Here is a 14,868-nt window from a genome sequence, read left to right as displayed (position 1 = left end):
CCCAAATTGCTACATATTTCAGTACCGAGCCATTAATAAATGTCAGCGTGCCAACCATTCAACGAAACACCATCGATATGGTGTTTCGGAGCCGAAGGCCCACTCCTGTACCCTTGATGACAATGCACGACACAAAGCTTTATGCCTGCCCTGGGCCCGTCAACACTGAAATTTGACTGTTGATGACTGGAAACATATTGCCTGGTCAAACGAGTCTCATTTCAGATTGTATCGAGCGGAGGGAGGTGTACCGATATGGAGACAACCCCATGAATTCATGGACCCAGCACGTCGGCATGGGACCGTTCAAGCTGGTGGAGTCTCTATAAGGGTGTGGGGCGTGTGCAGTTGGAGTGATGAGGGACCCGTGAAACATCGAGATAACACCTTGGCAGGTGATACGTACGTAAGCATCCTGTCTGATCACCTGCATCCATTCATGTCCATTGTGCATTCCGACGGACTTGGGCAATTCCAGAAGAACAATGCGACACTCCACACGTCCAGAATTTGACAGAGTTTCTCCAGGAATATTCTTCTGAGTTTTAACATTTCCGCTGGCCACCAAACTCCCCAGACATGAACATTATTGAGCTTATCTGGGATACATTGCAACGTGCTGTTCAGAATAGACTCCACCCCTCGTACTATTACGGTTTTATGTATGGTTTCATGGACAGCCCTCCAGGATTTGTGGTGTCAGTTCCCTCCAGCACTGCTTCAGACATCCACGTCGTGTTGCGCCACTTCTGCGTTCTCGCAAGGATCGTACACGATATGAAGACGTTGTAACAGTGTTTTAGACTCTTTAGTGTAGTTCATTTGCGTGGTAGACGAAACATCCGAAAACCGTGGTACATAATTCTTTTTTTACCCCATTTCACGATAAAATGTAACCTCTCGTAGCTGGGAGCCCCAACGTTAGGCAAGTAATGGGGCCCCTTAGGAACATGGTTGCCAAGGAGGGGAAGGAAGCCAGTGTGCACTCCGTGTGCATACCGGGGGAAGTCATTTCGGAAGTGGAAAATCTGCTTCCGGATGCCATGAAGAGTACAGGGAGCAGCCAACTGCAGGTGATGGCTCACATCGGTACCAATGACGTATATCGCTTTCGATCAGAGGAGATTATCTCTGGTTTTTGGCGGCTAGCGGAAACGGTAAAGACTGCCAGTCTTGTTTGCGAGGTTAAGGCGGAGCTCACCATCTGCAGCATGGTCGATAGAACCGACTGTGGTCCTTCGATGCAGAGCCGAGTGGACGGTCTGAATCAGAGGTTCAGGCGGTTCTGCGGCCATGTAGGCTGCAGACTGCTTGACTTGCGCCATCGGGCGGAGTGTTTCAGTGTTCCTCTTAGTAGGTGAGGAGTTCGCTACAGACAGGAAGCGGCTACACGGGTAGTGGGGGCTGTGTGAAAGGGACTGGTCGGTTTGTTAGGTTAGACGGCCTCAGGGAACCATAGAAAGGGCATCCGTTTAAAAAGGGCAGGTAAAACACAGCAAGTTGGCTGTAGAAACAATCGGTATTGTAGTTGTAAAACGTCGTAACTGTGTTTGGAAAGAACCAGAACTCCAAGGACTAATAGAAAGCACTGAATCTCAAAAGTTATAGGTACAGAAAGCTGGCTAAAGCCGTAAATAAGTTCAGCCGAAATTTTTTCTAACGATCTAAGAGTGTTCAAAAAGGATAGATTAAATACAATTGGTGGTGGTATTTATTGCTGTCAGAAGTAGTTTGCATTGTGTTGAAACTGAAGTAGATAGTTCCTGCGAAATAGTGTGGGAGAGGTTATACTTGACCTGAACAGTTAAAAAAAAAAATTGATTCTCGTTTCAAATAGGTACCCCACTCATACAGTTATAGCCGGTGGTGACTTTAATCTACCCTCGATATGCTGGAAAAATTATAGTTTTAAAGCCGGCGGTAGGCATGAAACTTCATCCGAAATTGTACTGAATGCTTTCTCAGAAAATTATTTTGAACAGTTAGTTCATGAACCCAGTCCTACCGATGTGATCATGTAAGCGTAGAGAAGTTGTGGAATGATTTCAAAGAGATAGTATCCACAGCAGTTGAGATATATATACCACATACATTAATAAGTGATGGTACTGATCCGCCATGGTACACAAAACAGGTCAGATCGCTGTTGCAGAAGAAATTAAAAAAGAACTCAAAATCCCCAAGACGGGCTAAGTTTTGCAGAATTTAGAAATATAGTGCGTACTTCAATGCGAGATGCTTTCAGTAAATTCCACTTTGTCTCGAAATCTGGCAGAAAACCCAAAGAGATTCACGTCATACATAAAGCACAACAGTGGCAAGACGCAATCAGTACCTTCAGTGCGAAATGACAACGGCGAATTCCAATCAAGAACAATTGCCAAGATGAGAAACATAGAAATAGATATCCTCGTTGTCGTAAAGTAGCTTAAATCACTTAATGAAGGCAAGGATTCTGGTCCAGATGGTATAAGAGTCAGGTTCCTCTCAGGATATGCTGACACAATAGCTCAATTTTTAGCAGCTGTATATAACAGCTCACTCACAGAAAGATCAGTACTTAAGGACTGAAAATTGCTCAAGTCACACCAATACCCAAAAAGGGAAGTAGGAGTAATCCGTTGAGTTACAGACCCATATCACTAACGTCGACTTGCAGCATGGTTTTGAAACATATACTGTATTCGAACATGATGAAGTACTTCGAAGAAAACGATATATTGACACGTAGTCAGAACGGATTTAGAAAATATCGTTCTTGCGAACCACAGCTAGCTCTTTATACTCATGAAGTAATTATTGATATCGACAGAGGTTGTCAAATTGATTCCATATTTTTAAATTTCCAGATAGCTTTCGACACCGTTCTCCACTAGCGTCTTCTAGCCAATATCGCGTCGGTGGTGTGACTGGATTCCTGATTAAATGTGAGAAAGGTCACAGTTCGTAGTAATAGACTGAAAGTCATCTAGTAAAACAGAAACAGTATCCGGCGTTCCCCAAGGAAGTGTTATATGCCCTCTATTGTTCCTGGTCTATATTGATTACATAGGAGACAGTCTGAGTAGCACTCTTAGAATTGTTTGCAGATTATGCTGTGATCTACCGTCTTGTAAAGTCATCAGATGATTTAGATGAGATATCTGTATGATGCTAAAAGTGACAAGTGACCATGAATAAAGAAATGTGTGAAGTTACGCAAACCAGAACTAATAGAAATCCGCTAAATTTCGATTAGGTATACGCAATAGGTCACACAAATTTGAAGGCTGTAAATTCTATACTTAGGAATTTCAATTTCAAATAACCTAAAATAGAACGATCACACAGATAATTATGTTGGTAGAGCAAACCAGAGCCTGCCCTTCATTGGCAGAACACTTAGAAGGTGCAACAGGTCTACTGAAGAGACTGCTTACACCACCCTTGTTCACCCTATTCTAGATTATTGTTGTGTATTGTGGGATCCACATGGGTGGGATGGATGGATGACATCGAAAAAGTGCAAAGAAGGGTGGCTCGTTTCGTATTGTCACGAAATAGGGGAGATAGTTCCCCAGACATGCTACATGAACTAGAGTGGCAGTCATTAAAACAAAGGCGCTTTTCGTTGCGACGGGATCTTCTCATGAAATTTCAATCACATTTTTGTCCTCCAATTGCGAAAACATTCTGTTGCCAGTCACCTGCATAGGGAGAAATGATCATCACAATAAAATAAGAGAAATGAGGGCTCACACTGATATATTAAGTGCTCGTTTTCCCCATGTGCCGTTCGAGAGTATAACGGTAGAGAGACAGCTTGAAGGTGGTTCACTGAAACCTTTGGCAGGCACTTTATTATGAATGGCAGAGTAATCACGTAGATGTAGATCTAGATGTGTTCCGCCCTCTCTCCATCTCCACACCCTGCACCTCCTTTCACAACGCAACTGTAAGCACCTACACCTACAGGATGATGTGCTCCTACCAAGACGGCTGGGGTGGCCGAGCGGTTCTAGGCTCTTCAGTCTGGAACCGCGCGACAACTACGGTCACAAGTTCGAATCCTGCCTCGGGCATGGATGTGTGTGATGTCCTTAGGTTAGTTAGGTTTAAGTAGTTCTAAGTTCTAGGGGACAGATGATCTGAGCTGTTAAGTCCCATATTGCTCAGAGCCATTTGAACCATTTGAACCATTTGAACCTACTACCAACTGTAACCCTGCCTTCCCCACTCCCACTCCTCAGTGCTCTCTCTCCCTTCCTCTACCCTTCCCATGAGCAGTTTCTTCCCGCTCCCTCCCCTCCCTTTCCAGTGCACCACTTCTGTGTCTCTAAGCTTCCTCCTGACTTCCCTCTCCCTCTCCCACCCTGTCATGTCCTGCCCCTTGGTGCGCTCCCTGACCTCCTTTGGTTTTCATCCTAGCCCCTCTGACCCCCCTCCACCATTGCCCCTTCCTCGCCTCTCTTTTCCCCTCCTCTCAGGCTTCCCCTACCGAGGTAGGTCCCTCCTGAAAGCTTTATTCTTCAACTATGTTTTTTTATCTATGTCGATTTTTTTAACTGTACCACAGTGAATGTCTCCATGTAAATGTATATTTTAATCCCTGCTGTTTCCCTTTTTTGTGTTTTTATGTCCCTCCTTTTGGTTCTTTTTGTGTGTCCCATTTCCATTTTTTTATTAAGTGTATCACTTGATAGAAGAGCGGTGGATTGTGCCACTGCCAGCCTGCCGAGGTGGCCATGCGGTTCTAGGTGCTTCAGTCTGGAACCACGTGACCGCTACGATCGCAGGTTCGAATCCTGCCTTCGGCATGGATGTGTGTGGTGTCCTTAGGTTAGTTAGGTTTAATTAGTTCTAAGTTCTAGGCGACTGATGACCTCAGAAGTTAAGTTGCATAGTGCTCAGAGCCATTTGAACCATTTGTTCCACTGCCAGCCCTCCTCTGCCTAGCCGGAGAATGAAATTACAAAAAAGAATTTGGAACTTGAGCCCAGTCTCTCAGCTCACTCGGAAGGTGGCTGAATGATATACAGCCGAAATATTAGAAGCATAAGCTAAACTTACTCAGCTGCACACTTGAAATTTAATGGAGCTGTAATTTCATATGTTCAGCTACTGGTGGGGGCGAGAGCGTGGAACCCAGGAGAAGCAGCGCATAAACCGATTAGATCGATGGTAAGTCGCTTGTGTCAAAAGCCATTCTACTATCATCAGCAGGGTGTACTGCATCGTTTGTGCATGGGCAGCACTTTGGGAAGCAAGTAGCCCCTGGCTGCCATCTGACCTCGCCCAGATTGCACATCAAAAATGTTAAAATATGTGTATGAATTTCTAAGAGACCAATCTGCTGAGGTCATCAGTCCCTAGACTTGTCCACTACTTAAACTAACTTATGCTAAGAACAACACACACGCCCATACCTTAGGGAGGACTCAGGCCTCAAACGGGAGTGGCCATTCTCTCACACACCTTATGCCTCTCTGTGCAGCATGCCAGCTTCCACAGAGGGAGACACCGCTCATTGGCCCAACGACCACGACCAGACGCCCCTCCTAGATAACGATGGCGCCGACCCAGCCGACGTCAGCGATGTCTCTCCATACCGGTGAGTTCCGCCGGTACACACGTCACTTTCCACATTTACAGTATGACTAAAGGGACCGCTATCCATGTGTTACGATCAATAAGCAGATCTAGAGCTCAACCCATCCAAAAGCCATGCAGTACAGGTTGGACACTCTTGGCCGATTCGCCCAAAACATCCTAAATGCGGTAAATATGAAGTTCTCTCCTTCAACAAAGAGTCTAGGTGTAATAACAGATGAACATCTCAAGTGACCTGAGCACATGACTCCAATGTGCAAGAACGTATTCTCTTCATGCCGTACAAAAACATAAAAGGTCTTCCTACTTGACCGAATTATCGATTACATTGCTGTTATTCTGCCAGATTTTTCTGAGAAAGCTCATGGTACTTGTGACTAGCTATGAATCGGTGTGTTCGTTATATCTATGACGTTTGACTCTCCGATCACATTTCACCATCATATCCACATATTTACTGGCTGTGTGCAGACAAGCAAAGAGATTTCCATATGCTCTGTCTTCTGTACTGTCTTACCAACAAACACTGTTCCTCGTATCTGTCTTCAATGTCAACGAGCTTGTCTGAACTGCATGGTAGAAACACCTGTTTCAAACAGATCAAAATCGTTGCTGTCCCATTTCATCAGCCAGCCATCTTCTTGGAGTCCAGCTTAGCACCAGGAACCTGAATTTGGAACAGCCTCCCACATTACTAAATCAAGTAAATAACATCGCCACCATCAGAAGTAGAGGGAGACCAAGAGATGAATACACTAAGCAGATTCAGAAGGATGTAGGTTGCAGTAGGTACTGGGAGATGAAAAAGCTTGCACAGGATAGAGTAGCATGGAGAGCTGCATCAAACCAGTCTCAGGACTGAAGACCACAACAACAACAACCATCAGAAGACAGATAACCACATATTTACTGAGGCAAAAATGAGATTATCATTGTCACTATACGCACTCGTTGCCGTTTTACAGCCCTCTTTCCTACCTCCGGCCCAATGAAATGATCGTGTGGCATTGTTGTCCGGGAGGCCCCAGGCGGGGAAGTTCGGCCGCCGTATTGCAAGTCCTTATTAGTTGACGTCACTTCGGTGACTTGCGAGTCAATGATGATGAAATGATGATGGAGAACACGAAACACCCAGTGATCACGAGGCAGAGAAAATCCCTGACCCCGCCGGGAATTGAACCCGGGACCCCGTGCTCGGGAAGCGAGAACGCTACCGCAAGACCACGAGCTGCTGACTCCTGTCCTATAATCTTAGTCGATGCAGACCACTTAAATTTCTTTTCCGCAGAACTCACTATATTATGAAACATCCATGCAGTACAGAAAGAAATTCTTCTTATATCATTATTGTGTCCGCCCCTGGTAACTGAGTGGTCAGCGCGACGGAAAGTCGTGCCTAACGACTCGTGTTCGATTCCTGGCTTGGTCGGAGATTTTCTCCGCTCAGGGACTGAGTGTTGTGTTGTCACCCTTTAATCCCCATCGACACGCAAGTCGCCGAAGTGGCGTCAACTCGAAAGACGCGCACCTGGCGAACAGTTTACCCTACAGGAGGATCTAGCCACGCGAGATTTCCATTATTGTAATTAATATAACTGTTATTGTCATTATTGCTATGACGATATCACTATTAGTGATTGTACATAATGTGTAGAGGATTATAATTAAGTGCTGTATAGTAGATGTATATGAAATCCTCTGGTGGTCGGTAGAGTTTGGAAATATTTCGTGGAGACATCAGTCACAGTGGAAGCAAAAGCCAGATATTATGGTTTTATGTCAAAGAGGTAGATGGATCAAAACAAAATGTCCAGACACTCTGTGACCAAAATGGTACTGAAACAGAGGATGACAGACTAAAGGCCGAAATTCTAAATGTCTTTCTCCAAAGCTGTTTCACAGAGGAAGACTGCACTGTAGTTCCGTCTCTAGATTGTGGTACAGATGATAGAATGGTAGATATCGAAATAGAGGACAAACAGATAGAGAAACAATAAAAATCACTCAAAAGAGAAAAGGCCGCTGGGCCTGATGGGATACCAGTTCGATTTTACACAGAGTACGCGAAGGAACTTGCCCCCCTTCTTGCAGCGGTGTACCGTAGGTCTCTAGAAGAGCGTAGCGTTCCAAAGGATTGGACAACGGCACAGGTCATCCCCGTTTTCAAGAAGGGACGTCGAACAGATGTGTAGAGCTATAGACCTATATCTCTAACGTCGATCAGTTTTAGCATTTGGGAACACGTATTATGTTCGAGTATAATGACTTGAGACTAGAAATCTACTCTGTAGGAATCAGCATGGGTTTCGAAAAAGACGGTCGTGTGAAACCCAGCTCGCGCTATTCGTCCACGAGACTCAGAGGGCCATAGACACGGGTTCACAGGTAGATGCCGTGTTGCTTGACTTCCGCAAGGCGTTCGATACAGTTCCCCTCAGTCGTTTAATGAACAAAGTAGGAGCATATGGACTATCAGACCAATTGTGTGATTGGACTGAAGAGTTCCTAGATAACAGAACGCAGCATGTCATTCTCAATGGAGAGAAGTCTTCCGAAGTAAAAGTGATTTCAGGTATGCCGCAGGGGAGTGTCACAGGACCGTTGCTTTTCACAATATACATAAATGACCTTGTGGATGACATCGGAAATTCACTGAGGCTTTTTGCAGATGATGCTGTGGTGTATCGAGAGGTTGTAACATTGGAAAATTGTACTGAAATGCAGGAGGATCTGCAGCAAATTGACGCATGGTGCAGGGAACGGCAATTGAATCTCAATGTAGACAAGTGTAATGTACTGCGAATACATAGAAAGATAGATCCCTTATGATTTAGCTACAAAATAGCAGGTCAGTAACTGGAGGCAGTTAATTCCATAAATTATCTGGGAGTACGCATTAGGAGTGATTTAAAATGGAATGATAATATAAAGTTGATCGTTGGTAAAGCAGATGCCAGACTGAGATTCATTGGAAAAATCCTAAGGAAATGCAATCCGAAAACAAAGGAAGTAGGTTACAGTACGCTTGTTCGCCCACTGCTTGAATACTGCTCAGCAGTGTAGGATCCGTACCAGATAGGGTTGGTAGAAGAGATAGAGAAGATCCAATGGAGAGCAGCGCGCTTTGTTACAGGATCATTTAGTAATCGCGAAACCGTTATGGAGATGATAGATAAACTCCAGTGGAAGACTCTGCAGGGGAGACGCTCAGTAGCTCGGTACGGGCTTTTGTTAAAGTTTCGAGAACATACCTTCACCGAAGAGTCAAGCAGTATATTGCTCCCTCCTACGTATATCTCGCGAAGAGACCATGGGGATAAAATCAGAGAGGTTAGAGCCCACACAGAAGCATACCGACAAACCTTCTTTCCACAAACAATACGAGACTGGAATAGAAGGGAGAACTTATAGAGGTACTCAAGGTACCCTCCGCCACACACCGTCAGGTGACTTGCGGAGTATGGATGTAGATGTAGATATAGACGGGTTTCACTAGACATGGCCTGCACCTCAACAGGTATGGGAAGGGGAGGTTGGCAAAGCTTATGGGTGTTAGCATAGGTGGGGGGGGGGGGGGGGATCACTCATGGGAAAATTCCGGTAGTAGTGGGTGTTAGAGCTGAACCATTTTAGAGTGGAGTCAGGTGATAGGTATTTCTGCTTAAGAGAAGTCTCTCTAACAGAGGAACCACTTTCGACAAAGCTTAGGTATCCGTGTAATGAGGGAATTAGTATATTTCATCAAAATATACAAAGTATTAGAGATAAAGTTAGTGAACTTTTAATATTTGTTTTGTGCAATCTAAAATTTAAAAACCTCTCTCACACCGGCCTGATTTAGCTTTACTGATCAGGATAGTAAAAACGTGAGTATGCTAAAGGAATTTTCATTCACAATGGAGGCTTATCACATTCACACAGTTCAATACTGTTCTATCCTGATTAAATTGGGCTTAACTTAAATTCCATAAGGCAGTGAAGCAATTTCGAAGTTTCAGTGCGACGAGAATTGTCAGTCGATCTCCTGAAAACATTTGTAATAATTATTAACTTTCGGTGATCACATGGGGAAGACCGGAGATCTGCTGGTAAGACCGTGTTAGCCTATTTATTTGAAGTAACCGGATATCTTGAGCATACTTAAACGGCAGGTTCGTCCAGTGTAAATCAGACGTTCCCCACTGATCCCGTAGAACACAGCGTAGTAAGCAGACACTGTCAATAATAATCAGTTAAATAATACGTGAACACACTTACTTTACTTTAGTTCATGTATTAAATTCCTTCTCATACAGAATCTCATCAAGATGGCGACCAAATCAACAATACAAACATATACATCCTCCTTCTTTCACGGCTAATCGGCAAGCATTCTTCATTCTTTTCATAAAAGAAAACATAGATAGCAGAGAAGCTATTCCATGGAGTAAATAGACGCTCCATGGAATAATAGGGCTTGAAACTACTTTGCATTCATAATCATCGTATATTAAAATTTAGGAATCGGTCAGATAAGAAAAGATATTTCGAGATATGTACTGAGTTATATAATTCTGGGGGACTGATGACCTGAGCTGTTAAGTCCCATAGTGCTCAGAGCCATTTGAACAATTTGAACCTACTACCAACTGTAACCCTGCCTTCCCCACTCCCACTCCTCAGTGCTCTCTCTCCCTTCCTCTTCCCTTCCCCTGAGCAGTTTTTTCTCGCTCAACCGCCCCCCCCCCTTCCCTTTCCAGTGCACCACTTCTGTGTCTCTAAGCTTCCTCCTAACTTCCCTCTCCCTCTCCCACCCTGCCATATCCTGCCCCTTGGTGCGCTCCCTGACCTCCTTTGGTTTTCATCCAAGCCCCTCTGAACCCCCCCTCCACCACTGCCCCTTCCTTGCCTCTCTTTTCCCCTCCTCTCAGGCTTCCCCTACCGAGGTAGGTCCCTCCTGAAAGCTTTTATTCTTTGTCATGTGTGCTCCAGCTACTACAGTGATTATAAAGTGTCTCCATTCTTGAGTGCTTTAATAATGTGGCCAACTTTTAGCCTGTGTGTCTGACTTTAGTCTAGTTGACACGCTACATTAATCGACAACTATGTTTTTTTATCTATGTCGATTTTTTTAACTGTACCACAGTGAATGTCTCCATGTAAATGTATATTTTAATCCCTACTGTTTCCCTTTTTTATGTTTTTATGTCCCTCCTTTTGGTTCTTTTTATGTGTCCCATTTCCATCTTTTTATTAAGTGTATCACTTGATAGAAGAGCGGTGGATTGTGCCACTGCCAGCCCGCCGAGGTGGCCATGCTGTTCTAGGCGCTTCAGTCTGGAACCGCGTGACCGCGACGGTCGCAGGTTCGAATCCTGCCTTCAGCATGGAAGTGTGTGGTGTCCTTAGGTTAGTTAGGTTTAATTGGTTCTAAGTTCTAGGCGACTGATGACCTCAGAAGTTAAGTCACATAGTGCTCAGAGCCATTTGAACCATTTGTTCCACTGCCAGCCCTCCTCTGCCTAGCCAGAGAATGAAATTTAAAAAAAGAAATTGGAACTTGAGCCCAGTCTCTCAGCTAACTCTGAAGGTGGCTGAATGATATACAGCCGAAATATTAGAAGCATAAGCTAAACTTACTCAGCTGCACACTTGAAATTTAATGGAGCTGTAGTTTCATATGCTCAGCTACTGGTGGGGGGCGAGAGGGTGAAACCCAGGAGAAGCAGTTCATAAACCGATTAGGTCGATGGTAAGTCGCTTGTGTCAAAAGCCATTCTACTATCATCAGCAGGGTGTACTGCATCGTTTGTGCATGGGCAGCACTCTGGGAAGCAAGTATCCCCTGGCTTCCATCTGACCTCGCCCAGATTGCACATCAAAAATGTCAAAATGTGTATGAATTTCTAAGAGACCAATCTGCTGAGGTCATCAGTCCCTAGATTTGTCCACTACTTAAACTAACTTATGCTAAGAACAACACACACGCCCATACCTTAGGGAGGACTCAGGCCTCCAACGGGAGTGGCCATTCTCGCACATCACCTGATGCCTCTCTGTGCAGCATGCCAGCCTCCACAGAGGGAAGCACCGCTCATTGGCCCAACGACCACGACCAGACGCCCCTCCTAGATGACGATGGCGCCGACCCAGCCGACGTCAGCGATGTCTCTCCATACCGGTGAGTTCCGCCGGTACACACGTCACTTTCCACATTCACAGTATGACTAAAGGGACCGCTATCCATGTGTTACAATCAATAAACAGATCTAGAGCTCAACCCATCCAAAAGCCATGCAGTATAGGTTGGACACTCTTGGCCGATTCGCCCAAAATATCCTAAATGTGGTAAATCTGAAATTCTCTCCTTCAACAAAGAGTCTACGCGTAATAACAGATGAACATCTCAAGTGACCTGAGCACATGACTGCAATGTGCAAGAAAGCATTCTCTTCATGCCGTACAAAAACATAAAAGGTCTTCCTACTTGACCGAATTATTGATTACATTGCTGTTATTCTGCCAGATTTTTCTGAGAAAGCTCATGGCACTTGTGACTAGCTATGAATCGGTGTGTTCGTTATATCTATGACGTTTGACTCTCCGATCACATTTCATCATCATATCCACATATTTACTGGCTGTATGCAGACAAGCAAAGAGATTTCCATATGCTCTGTCTTCTGTACTGTCTTACCAACAAACACTGTTCCTCGTATCTGTCTTCAATGTCAACGAGCTTGTCTGAACGGCATGGTAGAAACACCTGTTTCAAACAGATCAAAATCGTTGCTGTCCCATTTCATCAGCCAGCCATCTTCTTGGAGTCCAGCTTAGCACCAGGAACCTGAATTTGGAACAGCCTCCCGCATTACTAAATCAAGTAAATAACATCGCCAACATCAGAAGACAGATAACCACATATTTACTGAGGCAAAAATGAGATTACCATTGTCACTATACGCACTCGTTGCCGTTTTACAGCCCTCTTTCCTACCTCCGGCCCAATGAAATGATCGTGTGGCATTGTTGGCCGGGAGGCCCCATGCGGGGAAGTTCGGCCGCCGTATTGCAAGTCCTTATTAGTTGACGTCACTTCGGTGACTTACGAGTCAATGATGATGAAATGATGATGGAGAACACGAAACACCCAGTGATCACGAGGCAGAGAAAATCCCTGACCCCGCCGGGAATTGAACCCGGGACCCCGTGCTCGGGAAGCGAGAACGCTACCGCAAGACCACGAGCTGCTAACTCCTGTTCAATAATCTTAGTCGATGCAGACCACTTAAATTTCTTTTCCGCAGAACTCACTATATTATGAAACATCCATGCAGTACAGAAAGAAATTCTTCTTATATCATTATCGTGTTCGCCCGTGGTAACTGAGCGCGGCGGAAAGTCATGCCTAACGACTCGTGTTCGATTGCCCGCTCAGGGACTGTTATGTTGTGTTGTCAGCCTTTCATCCCCATCGACACGCAAGTCGCCATAGCTGCGTCAACTCGAAAGACCCGCACCAGGCGAACAGTTTACCCGACAGGAGGATCTAGCCACACAAGATTTCCATTATTGTAATTAATGTAACAGTTATCGTCATTATTACTATGACGACATTATTAGTGATTGTACATAATGTGTAAGGAATTATAGTTTAGTGCTATATGATAGATGTATATGAAATCCTCCGGTGGTAGGTTGTTGTTGTTGTTGTGGTCTTCAGTCCTGAGACTGGTTTGATGCAGCTCTCCATGCTACTCTATCCTGTTCAAGCTTCTTCATCTCCCAGTACCTACTGCAACCTACATCCTTTTGAATCTTCTTAGTGTATTCATCTCTTGGTCTCCCTCTACGACTTTTACCCTCCACACTGCCCACTACTACTAAATTGGTGATCCCTTGATGCCTCAGAACATGTCCTACCAACCGATCCCTTCTTCTGATCAAGTTGTGCCACAAACTTCTCTTCTCCCCAATCCTATTCTATACTTCCTCATTAGTTATGTGATCTACCCATCTAATCTTCAGCATTCTTCTGTAGCACCACATTTCGAAATTTTCTATTCTCTTCTTGTCTAAACTATTTATCGTTCATGTTTCACTTCCATAACTGGCTACACTACATACAAATACTTTGAGAAATGACTTCCTGACACTTAAATCTATACTCGATGTTAACAAATTTCTCTTCTTCAGAAACGCTTTTCTTGCCATTGCCAGTCTACATTTTATATCCTCTCTACTTCGACCATCGTCAGTTATTTTTCTCTTCAGATAGCAAAACTCCTTTACTACTTTAAGTGTCTCATTTCCTGATCTAATTCCCTCAGCATCACCCGACTTAATTCGACTACATTCCATTATCCTTGTTTTGCTTTTGTTGATGTTCATCTTGTATCCTCCTTTCAAGACGCTATCCATTCCATTCAACTGCTCTTCCAAGTCCTTTGCTGTCTCTGACAGAATTACAATGTCATCCGCGAACCTCAAAGTTTTTATTTCTTCTCCATGGATTTTAATACCTACTCCGAATTTTTCTTTTGTTTCCTTTACTGCTTGCTCAATATACAGATTGAATAACATCGGGGAGAGGCTACAACCCTGTCTTACTCCTTTTCCAACAACTGCTTCCCTTTCATGTCCCTCGACTCTTATAACTGCCATCTGGTTTCTGTACAAATTATAAATAGCCTTTCGCTCTCTATATTTTCCCCCTGCCAACTTTAGAATTTGAAAGAGAGTATTCCAGTCAACATTGTCAAAAGCTTTCTCTAAGTCTACAAATGCTAGAAACGTAGGTTTGCCTTTCCTTAATCTTTCTTCTAAGGTAAGTCGTAAGGTCAGTATTGCCTCACGTGTTCCACTATTTCTACGGAATCCAAACTGATCTTCCCCGAGGTCGGTTTCTACTAGTTTTTCCATCGGTCTGTAAAGAATTCGTGTTAGTATTTTGCAGCTGTGGCTTATTAAACTGATTTTTCGGTAATTTTCACATCTGTCAACACCTGCTTTCTTTGGGATTGGAATTATTATATTTTTCTTGAAGTCTGAGGGTATTTCACCAGTTTCACACATCTTGCTCACCAGATGGTAGAGTTTTGTCAGGACTGGCTCTCCCAAGGCCGTCAGTAGTTCCAATGGAATGTTGTCTACTCCGGGGGCCTTATTTCGACTCTGGTCTTTCAGTGCTCTGTCAAACTCTTCACGCAGTATCTTTTCTCCCATTTCATCTTCATCTACATCCTCTTCCATTTCCATAATATTGTCCTCAAGTACATCGCCCTTGTATAGACCCTCTAT

The 14,868-nt window shown here is 44.2% G+C and overlaps 1 protein-coding gene across 1 annotated transcript in view; it reads left to right on the top strand.

Annotated features, from left to right (window-relative positions):
* LOC126458168 (neurogenic locus Notch protein-like) overlaps positions 1-14,868 on the top strand; it is a 51,019-nt gene that overhangs the window by 24,133 nt on the left and 12,018 nt on the right. The window contains exons 4-6 of the mRNA XM_050095035.1: positions 5,098-5,160; positions 5,474-5,590; positions 11,633-11,749. Of these exons, the coding sequence (XP_049950992.1) occupies positions 5,098-5,160; positions 5,474-5,590; positions 11,633-11,749 (297 nt within the window). The remainder of the gene's footprint in view (positions 1-5,097; positions 5,161-5,473; positions 5,591-11,632; positions 11,750-14,868) is intronic.

The sequence above is a fragment of the Schistocerca serialis genome, chromosome 2 (assembly GCF_023864345.2).
Source record: "Schistocerca serialis cubense isolate TAMUIC-IGC-003099 chromosome 2, iqSchSeri2.2, whole genome shotgun sequence".
Taxonomy (NCBI): domain Eukaryota; kingdom Metazoa; phylum Arthropoda; class Insecta; order Orthoptera; family Acrididae; genus Schistocerca; species Schistocerca serialis.
This window is presented reverse-complemented; position numbering and strand designations above follow the sequence as displayed.